This window comes from Gobio gobio (assembly GCF_949357685.1).
Source record: "Gobio gobio genome assembly, chromosome: 1".
Classification (NCBI taxonomy): Eukaryota; Metazoa; Chordata; class Actinopteri; order Cypriniformes; family Gobionidae; genus Gobio; species Gobio gobio.
The window spans coordinates 86,080,088-86,098,704 of NC_137097.1; the positions used below are offsets into that span (position 1 = coordinate 86,080,088).

The window sequence follows — 18,617 nt, forward strand, 5'->3', positions numbered from 1 at the left end:
GTTACTGCTATTGTTACACAGTTATCGTTACTGCTATTGTTACACAGTTATCATTACAGCTATTGTTACACAGTTATCGTTATAGCTATTGTTACACAGTTATCGTTACAGCTATTGTTACACAGTTATCATTACAGCTATTGTTACACAGTTATCGTTATAGCTATTGTTACACAGTTATCGTTATAGCTATTGTTACATAGTTATTGTTACTGCTATTGTTACACAGTTATCGTTACTGCTATTGTTACACAGTTATCGTTACAGTTATCGTTACAGCTATTGTTACACAGTTATCGTTTCAGCTATTGTTACACAGTTATCGTTACAGCTATCGGTACAATTATCGTTACTGCTATTGTTACACAGTTATCGTTACAGCTATTGTTACACAGTTATCGTTATAGCTATTGTTACACAGTTATCGTTATAGCTATTGTTACACAGTTATCGTTACTGCTATTGTTACACAGTTATCGTTACAGCTATTGTTACACAGTTATCGTTACAGCTATCGGTACAGTAATCGTTACAGCTATTGTTACACAGTTATCGTTACAGCTATTGTTACACAGTTATGGTTACAGCTATTGTTACACAGTTATCGTTACAGCTATTGTTACACAGTTATCGTTACAGCTATCGGTACAGTTATCGTTACTGCTATTGTTACACAGTTATCGTTACAGCTATTGTTACACAGTTATCGTTATAGCTATTGTTACACAGTTATCGTTATAGCTATTGTTACAGAGTTATCGTTACTGCTATTGTTACACAGTTATCGTTACAGCTATTGTTACACAGTTATTGTTACAGTTATCGTTACAGCTATTGTTACACAGTTATCGTTACAGCTATTGTTACACAGTTATCTTTACAGCTATCGGTACAATTATTGTTACTGCTATTGTTACACAGTTATCGTTACAGCTATTGTTACAGTTTTTTAGATTAGATTAGATTCAACTTTATTGTCATTACACAAGTACAAGTACAAGGCAACGAAATGCAGTTTAGGTCTAACCAGAAGTGCAATAGCAGCAAGTGCAGGATATACAATGGATGCGTAAGTGCAGGACATGGATATGATATGGATATCGTTACTGCTATTGTTACACAGTTATCGTTACAGCTATCGTTACACAGTTATCGTTACAGCTATTGTTACACAGTTATCGTTATAGCTATTGTTACACAGTTATCGTTACTGCTATTGTTACACAGTTATCGTTACAGCTATTGTTACACAGTTATCGTTATAGCTATTGTTACACAGTTATCGTTACTGCTATTGTTACACAGTTATCGTTACTGCTATTGTTACACAGTTATCATTACAGCTATTGTTACACAGTTATCGTTATAGCTATTGTTACACAGTTATCGTTACAGCTATTGTTACACAGTTATCGTTACAGCTATTGTTACACAGTTATTTTTACAGCTATCGTTACAGCTATTGTTACACAGTTATCGTTACAGCTATTGTTACACAGTTATCGTTACACAGTTATCATTACAGCTATTGTTACACAGTTATCTTTACAGCTATAGTTACAGCTGTCGTTACAGTAATCGTTATAGCTATCGTTACACAGTTATCATTACAGAGCTATCGTTAAACAGTTATCGTTACAGCTATCGTTACACAGTTATCGTTACAGCTATCGTTACACAGTTATCGTTACAGCTATTGTTACACAGTTATCGTTACAGCTATTGTTACACAGTTATCGTTATAGCTATTGTTACACAGTTATCGTTACAGCTATTGTTACACAGTTATCGTTACAGCTATCGTTACACAGTTATCGTTACAGCTATTGTTACACAGTTATCGTTACAGCTATTGTTACACAGTTATCGTTACAGCTATTGTTACACAGTTATCGTTATAGCTATTGTTACACAGTTATCGTTACAGCTATTGTTACACAGTTATCGTTACAGCTATTGTTACACAGTTATCGTTACAGCTATTGTTACACAGTTATCGTTATAGCTATTGTTACACAGTTATCGTTACAGCTATTGTTACACAGTTATCGTTATAGCTATTGTTACACAGTTATCGTTACAGCTATTGTTACACAGTTATCGTTACAGCTATTGTTACACAGTTATCGTTACAGCTATTGTTACACAGTTATCGTTACAGCTATTGTTACACAGTTATCGTTATAGCTATTGTTACACAGTTATCGTTACAGCTATTGTTACACAGTTATCGTTACAGCTATTGTTACACAGTTATCGTTATAGCTATTGTTACACAGTTATCGTTACAGCTATTGTTACACAGTTATCGTTATAGCTATTGTTACACAGTTATCGTTACAGCTATTGTTACACAGTTATCGTTACAGCTATTGTTACACAGTTATCGTTACAGCTATTGTTACACAGTTATCGTTATAGCTATTGTTACACAGTTATCGTTACAGCTATTGTTACACAGTTATCGTTACAGCTATTTTTACACAGTTATCGTTACAGCTATTGTTACACAGTTATCGTTACAGCTATTGTTACACAGTTATCTTTACAGCTATCGTTACAGTTACAGTTATCGTTACAGCTATAGTTACACAGTTATTATTACTGTTAACGTTACTGTTATCATTATAGTTATTGTCATAGTTATCGCTATAGTTATCAAATATCCAATCATCGTCTCTGACACTCTCTCAGGGGGTGGAGCTTCTGGTCTGTGACCTTCTCCTGACTCTGAGAACCAGCCTATGGCAGCGTGGGGGCGGGTCTAACGGAGAGCCTGGCCCCGCCCCCGGATCCCAACTGGCCGGATTCCAAAGGGACCTGAGCTCTTTGCGGAAGCTCGGACAAGCCCACAGACAGGCCCAGCACAAGGTGACCTTTGACCCCAGCCTACAGCTGACCTGTGTGTTTGACCTCTGCATGATTTGGGGTTCTAGTAAGAACTGGAGCTGCTGCGTTTTGGACCAGCTGGAGTTTATTTATTAAGCGAGCAGGGCAACCACCCAGTAGAGCATTACAATAATCTACAGCTCATCAACGACTCAACTCACTGTGTGTGTGTGTGTGTGTGTGTGTGTGTGTGTGTGTGTGTGTGTGTGTGTGTGTGTGTGTGTGTGTGTGTGTGTGTGTGTGTGTGTGTGTGTGTGTGTGTGTGTGTGTGTGTGTGTGTGTGTGTGTGTGATTTTAGCTGTTCCTGCACGAGACGACGGTCAGGCTGATGGCAGGAGCCAGTCCAACACGCACACACCAGCTGCTGCGACACAGAACACACAACTACACAACAGCAGGTAAACACACACACACACACACACACACTCGGGATGACTAGCATTAGCGTAGATGGCAGTGCAGTGTTGACAGAGCCGGCTAATATGGTCACACTTCCTGGTTCTACAACCCCAAGTCAGAAAAAGTTGGGACAGTATGGAAAACGCAAAAAAAAAAAAGAAGTGATTTCTAAATGTACTTTGACTTGTATTTCATTGCAGACAATATGAACACAAAATATTTCATGTTTTGTCTGGTCAACTTCATGTCATTTGTAAATATGCATCCTTTCCTGTCATTCAGACCTGCAACACATTTCAAAAAAAGTTGGGACAGTAAAGCATTTACCACTTTGTAATGTTGCCATTCCTTTTCACAACACTTAAAAGACGTTTAGGGACTGAAGACACCAAGTGATGAAGTGTTTCAGGTGTAATTTTGTCCCATTCTTTCTGCAAACAAGTCTTAAGGTGGGCAACAGTACGGGGTCTTCCACACATTCTCTATTGGAGACAGGTCGGGACTGAGGCAGGCCAGTCAAGTACCCGAACCCTCTTCCTCCACAGCCAGGACTGCAGAATGTGTGCAGAATGTGGTTTTGCATTGTCTTGTTGAAATATGCATGGACGTCCCTGGAAAAGATGTCTTCTTGAAGGCAGCATATTATGCTCCAAAATCTCTATGTCCTTTTCAACATTAATGGTGCCTTCACAGAAGTGCAAGTTACCTTTGCCAAGGGCACTGACACAACCCCATACCATGACAGACCCTGGCTTTTGGACTTGTTGCTGGTAACAGTCTGGATGATCCTTTTCTTCTTTGGTCCGGAGCACACGGCGTCCATTCCTCCTAAAAAAAAGAAAGCATTTTTATCATTTATTACGTCTCACAGGTGTCGCATCAGGCAACTGGGAGGACGATTTCCAACCCCAACAAAATAAACAAACTAATTAACAAACACACAAAACTAACAACAAAAGAAACACAGAAAAAAGATACTCAAACACACAGCTTCAGCTACCAGCCAGATGGTCGCACATCAAGCTCTTCCAGTTGCAACTCGTCATCAGCATGGAGCTAGGTAAACATCAAATGACTTCTCAAGGGTGCTCAGCACTTCACAAACTCAGTGACTAAAGTGGTCGGGCGACTGGAATAAGATGGAAGTAGCACGATCAGCCAGCCACACGGTTACTCTCCCTCCGTCCTATATTCAATTCTCAGCGTCATTACCAAATCGGCAGCAGGTGTTCAAGGGCGGAGCTTACCCTCGGAAGAAAAGAAAACCAAAATTAATACCAAAAAATAACACAACAGAACCCAAGCAAACTACTCATAATAAGACTATTAATAATCCCAATAATAATCAATAATCAAGATAATAATATTGTTGATAGTAGAGCTTGGATCGTAACACTACGTATTGTGGTACTTGACAAAGATTTGCCAAAGTAGTCCTGAGCCCATGTGGTGATATCGCTTCTAGATGAATGACGATTCTTGATGCAGTGCCGCCTGAGGGATCGGAGATCACGGTTGTTCAGCTTAGGCTTGAGCCCTTGTCCTTTACGCACTGAAATTCCTCCAGATTCCTTGAATCTTTTAATTATGTTTTTCACTGTTGAATGTGAAATATCCAAATCTCTTCCTATCTTTCTTTGAGGAACATTGTTTTTAAACATTTCAATAATTTTCTCACGTGTTTGTTGGCAAACTGGCGATCCTCGGCCCATCTTTGCTCCTAAAGGATTAGACCTTTCTTGGATGCTGCTTTTGTACCAAATCATAATTACAATCACCTGTTGACATCACCTGTTTCAAATCACATCATTATTTAACCAGTTTACCTCATTACTAGCCCTAAATTGCTCCTGTCCCAACTTTTTTTGAAATGTGTTGCAGGTCTGAATGACAGGAAAGGATGCATATTTACAAATGACATGAAGTTGACCAGACAAAACATGAAATATTTTGTGTTCATATTGTCTGCAATGAAATACAAGTCAAAGTAAATTTAGAAATCACTTCTTTTTTTATTTATTTGCGTTTTCCATACTGTCCCAACTTTTTCTGATTTGGGGTTCTAGTAAGAACTGGAGCTGCTGCGTTTTGGACCAGCTGGAGTTTATTTATTAAGCGAGCAGGGCAACCACCCAGTAGAGCATTACAATAATCTACAGCTCATCAACGACTCAACTCACTGTGTGTGTGTGTGTGTGTGTGTGTGTGTGTGTGTGTGTGTGTGTGTGTGTGTGTGTGTGTGTGTGTGTGTGTGTGTGTGTGTGTGTGTGTGTGTGTGTGTGTGTGTGTGTGTGTGTGTGTTCGTGTTCCACAGCAGACGGCGGCGAGCGTGAGAGAGCTCATGCCATCCTGCTGGCGTGCCGCCACCTGCCCCTGCCCCTCCTGACCCCGCCGGGTCACCGCGCCCGCCTGCTGGCCGAGGCCAAACGCACACTGGAGAGAGTGGGGGACCGGCGCTCACTGCAGGACTGCCAACAGATCCTGCTGCGGCTGGGGGGGGGCACCACCATCGCTGCGTCATAACACACACACACACACACACACACACACACACACACACACACACACACACACACACACACACTCACACTCACACTCACACACACACACACACACACACACACACACAGAGAGAATCTGCTTGAGCTTAGTGATGATCCTGTTAATATTAGATGCATGATAGTTTCACACACACACACACACACACACACAAACGGTTCAGTCAGTGTCTGATCTAGTAAATAAACAGTTCATCTTTCAGCAGCTACCTCACACACACACACACACACTCACACACACTCACACGTTGTACAGAACTGTCTTCTAGACCAAAGTCTTCTAGAGCGCATTAGTGATGTCACATGACGACTCGTGTGTAATTGTGTCATATTTAGTTTGTGTTTGTGTTATTTTGCTTCAGTAGCTTGTCTTTATTCTTTTATATATTTGGAGATGTGAGCGCGGGACTTTTATTATGACGGCACGTGATGATGAAGATGTAACGGTCACATGACAGAAGTGAGCTGTAAATAGAGGAATATAAACACACACGCGTGTGTGTGTGTGTGTGTGTTATGTAGTGTTTTAATAGGTTCTGGTTGTGTTTGAATATCTAACTCTATCTCTCTCTCCGCAGCTCCGTCACATTCACTCTTTCCTTCACGTGTTTGTCTGAATTTCTACGTCTTTTGACTTTTATTTTGTAATAAAATGCAGATGCCGTTGAAGAACCATCCCGTCTCTGTGCATGTGATCAAACAGGACACTCGTACCACGGGCTTCTTTCTTTAGGGTTGTAAGATAGCCAGGCAGTAAGGCACGAGGACACTAAGTTTCCAACAAAAAAATGGGTTTTATTGTACCCAAAAAAAATAAAGAAAAACCACCAATACCAAATACAAAGTAAATCAACTTAATCTAACAAATTCGCTAGCTAGACTTAACTAAACTGAGGTCAGCAAATAAGCTTTAACTCAGCATAAAGGAAACATGAGAACTGAACAGAACAAAGCTGACCCCCAACTAAGACAACAGACAGGTATTTAAGACAAACGGTGAGCTCACTTAAACAAGACAGGGGAAAACATCAACAAACATTTTATAAAGTAACAGGTTATTTATAATCCAACAAAATGAAGTAAATATAAACACCATAATAATAATGATAATAATAATAATAAATGTTGCAACACAAAATATTAACAATAAAAATGAGTAAAAACTCAACAAATCAAATTCAACTTCCTTCACCACCCCCCCATGACGTCACTGCTAGTTGGTATCGCCGAGCGGAACTGTCCGGCCATAAATCTCTACCGCTGCCTGAGCGCCAGCCTTTTGCCTGTCAAGACCGCTGCAATGGATGGACAGACACACTGCAACCAACACCCTTTCTCTCAGCTCCAATCCACCTCATGGTAACTTAAACTCAATAGAAACACATATCAGAAAACAGAAATAGCACAACGCAAGCTAGTAAGTGTGCACTCCAAACCAACAAACAAAGTACTAAATAAAGCATTGCAAATGTATTCAACAAAACTTGTGTAGTGTCTTTATTATATAAATAACTATATAACAAAACTTAAATGCTGTTATTACTTTATAAGATGGATAAAGAGAGAGAAAAATAACTATCCGTGTGAATGAATATATAGTGGCGTGTATGCGCTGGGGATGAATGGATGCATGCATGGCGGATGAGTGGATGAGCTGCGAATGACTGAGTGCATGGCGAATGAAAGTTACCCTTTTCCACGTGTGGCTGCAGGCTCAGCCATCACACACACCCTCCCTTCAGACATCTCGTTGGTACAATGAGAGAAGTAGTCAGCGGTCACATTGGACTTGCCAGGAACATGCTGGACTGTAAACCGGAAAGGTTGCATGGCCAGATACCACCGTGTGATCCTCCCATTGGTGTCTTTCATCTTTCCCAACCACTGGACAGCTTTATGGTCCGTTTCTAATTTGAACTCCCTTCCCAGCAGGTAATATCTCAAGGAGTCTAGGGCCCATTTAACTGCCAAGCATTCTTTCTCTACTGTAGAGTAGCGAACTTCTCTTGGAAAGAGTTTGCGACTAATGAAAGTTTGCGCCCCTCTCCGAGGCATCTGTCTGGAAAATAAATTCCTGATCAAAGTCCGGACTGTACCGCACAGCATCTTCCCTTAAGGCAGTTTGAACATCTCGGAAGGCTGCCATCCTTTCCTCTGACCACTGGCATTGATTTGGACATCGGATCCCCACCATATCGGTCAAAGGGGCAGCCCTACTTGAAAAATTAGGGATAAAACGATTATAAAATCCTGCCATTCCCAAAAAGGATCTGAGGTCCTTACGGGTCTGTGGGATAGGAGCCTCCTCTAAGGCCTGAACCTCTTTTGACCTGAGGTCGCACGACCCCGTTGCCGATGACGAAGCCCAGGTATTCTGTTTCCTTCCGGGCCACAGCACACTTAGCAGGGTTTACTGTGAGGCGCCTGCTGTGTCAGTGGTATCTTCCAATACCCTTTGGACAGATCGATGGTCGTCAGGTATTTTGATTTGCCCAGTCGATCAATTAAGGCCTCTATACGGGGAGTAGGATATGAGTCAAACTGAGAGACAGAATTCAAGTACCGAAAGTCAATGCAAAACCGAATACTCCCATCCTTTTTCGGTACCAGGACCACCGGATGACACCATTCACTTTTAGAGGGTTCGATTATTCCTAATCTCAGCATCAAGTTCACTTCCTCCTTCAAGGCCTCTTGGAGTCTCTCGGGTATTCTGTAACTCAAACGTCTGACAGCTGCCTCGGATTTTAATATCGCATCATGCTGTATCAAGGATGTTAAACCAGGATATTCAGAGAATATTTCAGGGGTGCATAGCACTCTCACCTGGGATTGTTGATCCTTAGATAGATGCTCCAGATTGATATCCCCAGATACTGGTTGAGGCAAGTACTGGTCCTCCCCTTCCTCTTCCTCTTTCACATGACGAATCATCATCATCACTTGTGCTCCCTTTTCAGGTCGGGATACCCACTTCTTTAGAAGATTCACATGCAGTACTCGGCTAGCACGATCTTGCCCTGGAGTGGCCACTTCATATGTGGTGGGGCCTAGCTGGTTCTTAATCTCAAAGGTGCCCTGCCACTTGGCCAACAACTTACTCTCTTGGCTCGGCAACATCACAAGTACTTCAAGTAACCCTAACCCTAACCCTAACCCTAACCCTGCTTTTTTTTAACTCCCCTGGAACCTTTCCTGATTTATAATATGAGTTACCATAGGGGTAATAACTTTAGCTGAATCCTTAATATACTTCACTGGAATATTATCTAGTCCTGTCGCTTTAATACTTTTGAGTTCCATTAACTTTTTGAAAACATCGCTCTCCTTAACTGTAGTAAATGAAAAACCACCCTGAATAACCCCACATTTTGCATAATACTCTTAACTAATTCATTATTAAAAATCCCAGATCGTACAGGAAGATTATTGACCAGTTTTTCAACAGCAGTAGTAAAAATACTATTAAAATAATCTGCGACCTTCTTCTGATCAGCCATCAATCTTCCATCTACATTCAGACTTAATCTAGAGCCTTTAGCCTTTGTCTCTTTCCTATACTCTAAATCATTCAAAACTCTCCATAGTTTTTGAGTTTTCTGCTTCGATTCACAAATCTTATACTTAAAAAAAGTTTCCTTAGCCTCAATTATCATATCTCTTACCACCTAAAACGCATCTCGTTATTTCGAGCTAAGTCGTTATTTCAACATTAATTGTTATTTTGAGATATTGAGTCATTATTTCGTTATAATCTCTCGTTATTCCGACATATCTCATTTCCACATAAGAAGTCGTTATTCCACCCCCCCGAAAAAACTACTCTCCAAAATATATAAAATAATATCCAAATCAGACAACACATTAAGCCTGCCCAATGCTAAATGGGAATCAGACTTATCCATTGCTCCCAATGTCGCTTTCTGGACACAAATCTGTAAAAATATCTACTTCATGACAAAAAACGCCAATTTACAACTTATACAGTATAAAGTACTTCATAGAGTCCACCTAACTGGACATAAATTATTTAAAATGGGTTTTACCTCAGAAACATGCTCACATTGCACACAAAACACTCCGGACACCTATTTACACGCTATTTGGCATTGCACCTCAGTTAAAAAATTCTGGGAAAAAGTCACTGACTCACTATCCAAACTTGTGGGTTGTCACATCCCGCTGTCTCCCTCTCTCTGTATATTAGGTGACATATCCATAATCAATTTAAACAGTAAAAACAGTCAGTTACTCCTAGTGGCTTTAACTATCGCCAAGAAAGCTATCCTCATGAACTGGAAATCAAGGAACTCCATACACATTTCAACTTGGAAAAATTTACTAATAGAGTACATCTCCATGGAAAACTTGACTACCTCCACTCAAAATAATACTACAGAATTACACCCTTCTTGGTCATATCTCTTTAACTTCCAACAGTCATGAATCCACTGACCTTCTTTGTCTGAAGCCATCCTCAATGATATACCATCAATAATCACACATGATTGAGGGGAGGGGGGTCAGGAAGAGGTAGCAACACAGACTAATATAAATAAAATGCCTATAAAATTATATTTAAATTTCTCTTTCGCTTTTTCGCTGCTTCCGGACCCTGGTTGGTTAAGGCATACTGGTCCTGGCCATGTGCAGTTCTGATTAGTTGTGGGTGGGTGTGATGTGGGGCGGGGGGGCTTGGGTTTTCACCCTCCAGCCTGTACTTCTGCCTGGGATTTCTTGTCTCCGGCTGGCACACCACTTGTCTCGCTGTTTTAATGCTTCACATATTAGATGAGGTGCACACACACATTCATTTGGAACATAAAACAAGGTTTAAAGCAAAGAAGAAAAAAAGAAAAAAAAGTACACATATAGGGTAAGTGAGGCGTGGGTATGACGGCCTGGGCTTTGCACCGGGCTGGTTCCATGATACACGCCATTGTTTTTAATGCATTATACACTAGTCGACATAAACATATTATGAGTATAACAATGAAAGTAGCCATAAAAAAAAATACAAAGACAGGGTAAGCGTGGCATGTGTGTGACGGCTGGGGATGGGCATGGTTTTTGGGACCCTAGGCCCCGCTGCACCTCACCTTGATAGCCCGTTGCAATATGATGCTGGCGGGGGTCTATCGTGTGCCATGGCCATGAGGGGTATCAGAGGCAGCTTTATAACACCTTATTATTAATGGCTGTATCAATATTACCGTTATTAATAATATTACTATTATTATTATCATTACTATTACAACCTCTACTATTATCACTACTATTAATGGCTGTATCAATATTACCATTATTATTATTATTATTATATTTTTTTATTTCCTCTTCCTGATCCTTTAATCCCCCCCTCATTCCGGATGAAATAAGTATATTTGTTCATATGTTTATCATTACTACTACTACTGCTAATACTATTATTTATCATTTCTTATTAATTTGATTCATCATTATTATTATTATTATTACTATTATTATTAATATTGTTATTACTTTTAGTGTTGTCACCTTCCTCATACCCCATTTTCCATTTCCTTTTTTTTTTTTTTTTTTTTTTTGTTGTTTGTTTTTTTTGGGATACCATTACTATCTTCATCATCATTATTTTTGTCATTTAAAATTAGTATTATTTATTGTATTTTGTTAATTTTATTTTATTTTTCTGGTTATGTCTGTTGTACTTTCCTACATGCTCCTTTGTTCATATATTTTTCCATCCCCACACCCAATTACACTTACAGTTGCACACACACGAACACACACACACACACACACAAACACACACGCATATATATCCAAATCGTACTGACCATAATGTATGTTTTGTTGGTCTATGTAATGTTCCTCTAATTTCTCATTTGTAAATATTGTACTTGTCTGTTTGCATAATAAAAAAAAAGAATAAATAAAAAAATAAATAAAAAAAAGTCGTTATTCCAACATAAATCGTTATTTCGTTTTTAACTCTTGTTATTTTGACACACTATTTCGTTATTTTGTCATAAGTCATTATTTCGACATAAAATCCTTATATCGTTATAATCTCGTTATTTCGACATAACGCCATGTCGAAATAAGGATTTATGACGAAATAACAAGATATTATGTTAAAAAAAACGACTTATGTCGAAATAACAAGAAATAACAAGTCATTTTTTTGACATATCTTGTTGTAGTAGAGGTTGGTGTTGGAAGGAAGAAGACGGGGTCGGCGTGACTGGGACTGTTTCTTTTATTTATACTCAGAACTTGTACAACACAAAACACGCACAGTGGCGTTTCTATCTCAGATAGATGTGAGTGTGAGTGTGTGTGTGTGTGTGTGTGTGTGTGTGATGGGTAGGTTTAGGGGCAGGGTCAGTGTAGGGGGATAGAATATACAGTATGTACGGTATAAAAACCATTACGCCTATGGAAAGTCCCCATAAAACATGAAAACCCAACGTGTGTGAGAGTGTGTGTGTGTGTGTGTATGTACTGCATCCAAACATCACAGTTTTCTCTAAATAAGATAAAATACATGAGCAGAGTTTCTTTAAAACACACGGGTTACATCAAATATTTAATGTATTTATAATTTGAAAGCAAACAAATAACCCTGATTAGGAAAGGGACATCACACCTTTAATATAATGTGCATCTTAATTTTGCAGTGAGAGCATATTTAACAGTGATATATATGTCATGACAGGCTGGGCATATCCTGTGGGTCGGCCTATAATTATCTCAAAGCTCACTGATATATTCTCAGTGTATACTATTCATGACAAGACATAAAACAGTTTTTAAAGTGAAGGGGTGTGGCTGTAGTGCTGGATATCAGTCATGTGATCATCATGGGCCAATCACAGCCACCGGACTGATATTCAGATCAACTCTCACTCATGAGATATGGATTAAATATTGGAAACTGATGAAAGCAGGAAGATCCAGACCTACAGGAGTGACGTTTACTGACTATTGACCGCTAAGATCCTCAGAGAGCCAATAAAACAATAGAAGAATGGAAAGAGTGTGTGAGTGAAGGAGGTTGTGTGTGTGTGTAGATGTGTGTTAGTTACAGGATCAGAGAATGACACCGTTCCTCTGTCATAGTCCACACACACTCTCACACTATCAAGCTTCTGTCTAACACGAAAACTATCTCTGAAGATACCATCCATATCAACCTCATCATCCTCTCCATCCTCATCATCCTCATCATACTCCACACTCCAGACATCATCAGTGTTGAAGAAACTCTGTCCCTTCCTCTGGTTTGATGCTGTAGTTACTCCAACAGTCCAGCTGTAATTCTCTTTAACCTCCACATCCCAGCTGTGTGTTCCTGAGTTAAAACCCACTGAACCCAGAACACAGGAATGGGAGTCAAATCTCTCTGGATTATCAGGAAGAGGTTGATCACTCCTGCTCCATCTCACACTGGTCAGATCATCAGACAGGTCGAGCCATCGATGAGCCGTGTTTGGATCCAGAATCACAGGAGCTGATGAGACACAATCAACAGATGCTTTTATTCTGATCTTCATACCATCATCAAGACTGAACACACTCAGATTATTATGAATTATGATCCTGATGATCAAGACTGAACACACTCAGATTATTATGAATTATGATCCTGATGATCAAGACTGAACACACTCAGATTATTATGAATTATGATCCTGATGATCAAGACTGAACACACTCAGATTATTATGAATTATGATCCTGATGATCGAGACTGAACACACTCAGATTATTATGAATTATGATCCTGATGATCGAGACTGAACACACTCAGATTATTATGAATTATGATCCTGTTGATCAAGACTGAACACACTCAGATTATTATGAATTATGATCCTGATGATCAAGACTGAACACACTCAGATTATTATGAATTATGATCCTGATTTATGATTTATGACATTCTTCTTCCTGCTATTTGTGGTTTTAAATACATTCGGAGACGCAGATTTTGTTGCCAATTGCTGAATTTCCTATTAAGTCTGGCAAAAAGGGCAATTTATGACACTAGGAAAACAAAAAGTGAACGAAATTCAAGTAGCAATTTAAAAATTGTGTTTCTTAATCTTGTGAAATCCAGTGAGGTCCATGGGGGATCTTATGTCTTTTGAATTGATTTGGTGTTATAAACTCTGAATGAATTTATTAATGAGAGTTTACAATTTGTACATGTTTTAAAAGGATCTCTCTCTATCAGTCAGACTCACTGTGTTGGACGATGTCCTGCATCTTCTTCCAGACTCTGAACGGCAGGTTGCCCAAGTACCGTGGCACATGAATCAAAGCTCCAGAAGCCATCTGTGGATCCGGCTGTGAGCTCTGGACTCTGGAAGAACATTCAGGAGTCAGAACTGCAGTGGCTTTGGATCAGAACCAGAGAGACCAGAGACAGGAGCAGATCACTCACCTTTCCTTTGAGACTGGAAACTCCTGCAGAACAAACACACCATTTATCATCAAGAACTCAATCAATGAACCAATGATCAACCAATGATCTGAAATCAGACCTTCAGAAAGCAGACGTCACTGGCTCTCATCATCTCCTCCATGTCTTTGATTGTGTGTGAAAGAGCTGAGATGTGTGTGTTCATCTCCTCCAGCTTCTCCTTCATCATCTGCTTCTTCTGCTCCTCTTCCTCCCTCAGTGCAGTGATTGTAGCTTCTTCTTCATCTCTGAGAAACTGATGAAGCTTCTCAAACTGCTGTTTAATCTGACGCTCTGTGTGCTCAGCTTGAGCCTGAAATCACATCACATTCACTTCAATCATCTCCATCCACACACATCAACACTTCACATCATTCATATCAGAGAGAAACTCCCATACCCGACATATAACGGCTCCAGAAGCAGACGCTGCTCGTCATTTACAGAAATAATCAGCTGAAATATATCAAATCATAACTGTATATAGAGATCCTACAGCTGTGATGAAAATGACTCTTGACTCTGTGTCCTCACCTTGATGTGTTGAGCTGTTTTCTCAAACTCTCCTTTAATGTTTTCATTGTGTTTAAGTTTCTCCTGTAAGGACTTCAGTGCTGTATTGAGCTCCTCCTAGAATTGAACAGAAATACAGCTGAAGCTCAAGCATCAAGAAAATGATTCAAAGCACAGAGTAAATCCACCTCTGAACGCCTCAGAAAAGCTCAACTCAAGTTCTGGAGTCCTGACTTGAACCCGATTGAGATGATGTGGCAGGACCTTAAACAGGCAGTTCATGCTTGAAAACCCTCCAATGTGACTGAACTAAAGCAGTTCTGCAAAGAGAAGTGGGTCAGATCCAGCAGAGCACTGTGAAAGACTGATCTCCAGTCAGCTCAAGCATTCGCTGCAGTTATCGCTGATGAAGGGGTGATTCGTTTTTCACACGGGTGATATGGTTGAAAACGTCTCAGTTACGTATGTAACCCTCGTTCCCTGAAGGAGGGAATGGAGACTTTATGTCAGTGACTGAAGGTATGGGGGTTTCTCTTAGAAGCCAATCACCTTCGAGTTCTACAAAACGAGCCAATGGCAAAACAATGCCATGGGTCTGTGGAATTTGCATAGCGCAACTCCGGCCCACCTCATGGGTGTATAAGGAGCTGCGTGTTCAATCTCACATTATGTTCCTGCTGAGGAGCCGAGGCTCATAAGTAGGCTCAAGGGTTCATACGTAACCGAGACGTTCCCTTTCAGTGAGTCACTCCGCGTCACGTCAGACGGAATGGGGGTCCCAATCTAATCTCGCCACGACGGCTTCCAGCGTCCTGCGCTGACCTGAGCTCCCTGCCGTGAGATTAGCATGAACAAAGGGCTAGGCTCAACGCCGAATACCAAGGAACACTGAGAAGCATATACCACGTGGAAATCGCATCATGAAATATCAGTCTGTGCAATAAAGAAAAGCCATCAAGATAGGGGAGTTGAGGAACATAGTCTGCCAGGTTGAGCCATGAATGGCATTCCTGGACCACACAAGTGCACATCACCTGACCGAGAGAGCGTGCAGTAACTTTCAACACCTGTAGGGCGAGGTCGGTTGCTGCATGTAGCTCCTGCATTAATGCAGGGTCAGCACGGCATGCTTCTGAGCACCCTGGCCTGGTGGACCTGCAAGATGACCATAGCATGCAGGGCGGACACAGCCTGGCCCGCAGCTCTGTAGCTCTTCGCCACCGGAGTAGACGAAAACCTACAGGCCTTGGGCGGGTGCTTTGGGTCACCACACCAGGTGGAAGCGCTCTGAGAGCAGAACTGCATCGCTACAGATGTTCCACCAGGGGGACTCCAGTGTACCCTTTGACCGCGGCTCCATCGAGAACAGTGAAGGAGGAGGAGGCTATCACGCGATCGCGGAAAGTTAACGGGAAACTACCACGGTTTCGAGACACTTCCACTCATGCACTTCCACCACGGGACGAACCAGCGACCTCACCCGGCAACACCACGGGTTGATTTTTTTTTTAACATATACTATTTAGTATGAGACACAGAAACCGAAGACTTGAGGAGGGGCAAATAGTTTTTCACAGCACAGTAAATGTTACTGAAGATGAGTGAAATGAGAAATACTGAGTGCATGAATGTGAAATCTGTGTTTGACTATTTATTGTTCTTTCCATGAGAAACAATTGACATTTGTCTTACCTTATATGATGAAACCACTTCACTGATGGGTCTGAATTTATGATTGTCGTGTTGTTGTGAATCTCTGCACACTAAACACACCGGCTGTTTGTCCTCGAGACAGAAGAGTTTGAGTTTCTCACTGTGTAAACTGCAGATCTCCTCAGATCCTGATGAACGCCTCTCATCTCTCGCCTTCAGGAACGACTCACACAAGTTCTTTAACGCCAGATTAGTTGGAGGATTAGCTTTTGAGGATCTTCTCCTGCAGACGGGACACTCCTGAGTTCTCTTGGTTCTCCAGAACTGTTGAAGACACTCTTTACAGAAACTGTGACTACAGGATAAAACAACAGGAGCCTTGAAGATTTCACAGCACACGGGACAAGAAAGCTCTTCTACAGACAGTGAATCCATTCTCACTGTTTGAGCTCCAGCAATCTGAACTTTACTTTCACTTCCTGAACGACGGCTTCAAACATGAATCACAATGAGAATCCCAAAGATCTGCTGTCTGTTCAGAAACAAACTTCACAAACTCCTTCTGTAAAGAGTTTCTCTTCGTTTCCCACTGATCGCTGATTCTTAATTGCTGTTGAGAGAAAGAGAGAGAGAGAGAGAGAGTCGGTATGACAGAAAGGAGAAATAACAAGTCAGTCTCTTCCTGGTAAGTGTTGTGAGAGGGAGGAGTTCATGATCGCCTGTGGGTGTGTTCAAACAGGTCAAACAGGAACAGGATTTCCTCAGCTTGTATTCAAAGTGAACTTGCATTGAAACATTAAAATATAAAACATTGGATAAAACACAAAAGAACAATGAAAATACAAAAATATTAACAAATAAATAACCTCAAAACCCTTATAGTGGCTACTCTTGTTAAAATCCACTGAGAGACTAAGACAGAGACGATATGCATTTGTGCACAGAATATAATATATTGGTGAGGCAAAAAGTTATTTTGATGGATTTTCTTTATTGCACAGACTGATATTTCATGATGGGATAAAGTTTTGTGGTCAATAAAGAATACATCATCCCTGCTCACCCCCTCTCCCTCTCAATCTGTGAACAGGTCACTAATATTCACAACACAGATTGTGATGGCTAGATGACTGGGTCAGAGCATCTCCAAAACTGCAGCTCTTGTGGGGTGTTCCCGGTCTGCAGTGGTCAGTCTCTATCAAAAGTGATCCAAGGAAGGAACAGTGGAGAACCGGCCACAGGGTCATGGAGGACCAGTGGAGAACCGGCCACAGGGTCATGGAGGACCAGTGGAGAACCGGCCACAGGGTCATGAAGGACCAGTGGAGAACCGGCCACAGGGTCATGAAGGAGCAGTGGAGAACCGGCCACAGGGTCATGAAGGACCAGTGGAGAACCGGCCACAGGGTCATGGAGGACCAGTGGAGAACCGGCCACAGGGTCATGAAGGACCAGTGGAGAACCGGCCACAGGGTCATGAAGGACCAGTGGAGAACCGGCCACAGGGTCATGGAGGACCAGTGGAGAACCGGCCACAGGGTCATGAAGGACCAGTGGAGAACCGGCCACAGGGTCATGAAGGACCAGTGGAGAACCGGCCACAGGGTCATGAAGGAACAGTGGAGAACCGGCCACAGGGTCATGAAGGACCAGTGGAGAACCGGCCACAGGGTCATGAAGGACCAGTGGAGAACCGGCCACAGGGTCATGAAGGACCAGTGGAGAACCGGCCACAGGGTCATGGAGGACCAGTGGAGAACCGGCCACAGGGTCATGAAGGACCAGAGGAGAATCGGCCACAGGGTCATGAAGGACCAGTGGAGAACCGGCCACAGGGTCATGGAGGACCAGTGGAGAACCGGCCACAGGGTCATGAAGGACCAGTGGAGAACCGGCCACAGGGTCATGAAGGACCAGTGGAGAACCGGCCACAGGGTCATGAAGGACCAGTGGAGAACCGGCCACAGGGTCATGGAGGACCAGTGGAGAACCGGCCACAGGGTCATGAAGGACCAGTGGAGAACCGGCCACAGGATCATGAAGGACCAGTGGAGAACCGGCCACAGGGTCATGAAGGACCAGTGGAGAACCGGCCACAGGGTCATGAAGGACCAGTGGAGAACCGGCCACAGGGTCATGAAGGACCAGTGGAGAAC

General features: G+C 41.7%; 2 protein-coding genes across 8 annotated transcripts in view; one reads left to right on the plus strand and one right to left on the minus strand.

The window, feature by feature from the left end:
- Positions 1-6,520, plus strand: part of srebf2 (sterol regulatory element binding transcription factor 2) — a 35,778-nt gene extending 29,258 nt beyond the window's left edge. For all 7 annotated transcript variants that reach the window (XM_079826206.1, XM_079826204.1, XM_079826205.1 and 4 more), the window contains 3 exons: positions 2,695-2,871; positions 3,188-3,287; positions 5,603-6,520. In XM_079826206.1, the coding sequence (XP_079682332.1) occupies positions 2,695-2,871; positions 3,188-3,287; positions 5,603-5,811 (486 nt within the window). In that variant the 3' untranslated portion in view covers positions 5,812-6,520. The remainder of the gene's footprint in view (positions 1-2,694; positions 2,872-3,187; positions 3,288-5,602) is intronic.
- A 5,549-nt stretch (positions 6,521-12,069) lies between these two features.
- Positions 12,070-17,180, minus strand: irgf4 (immunity-related GTPase family, f4). Its single transcript, XM_079826347.1, has 6 exons — positions 16,501-17,180; positions 14,830-14,925; positions 14,378-14,608; positions 14,278-14,300; positions 14,078-14,196; positions 12,070-13,341 (listed from the first exon to the last, which is right to left on the minus strand). The coding sequence occupies exons 1-6, from the start codon at positions 16,894-16,896 to the stop codon at positions 12,806-12,808; spliced, it is 1,401 nt and encodes a 466-aa protein (XP_079682473.1). The 5' UTR covers positions 16,897-17,180; the 3' UTR covers positions 12,070-12,805.
- Positions 17,181-18,617: the final 1,437 nt, after the last annotated feature.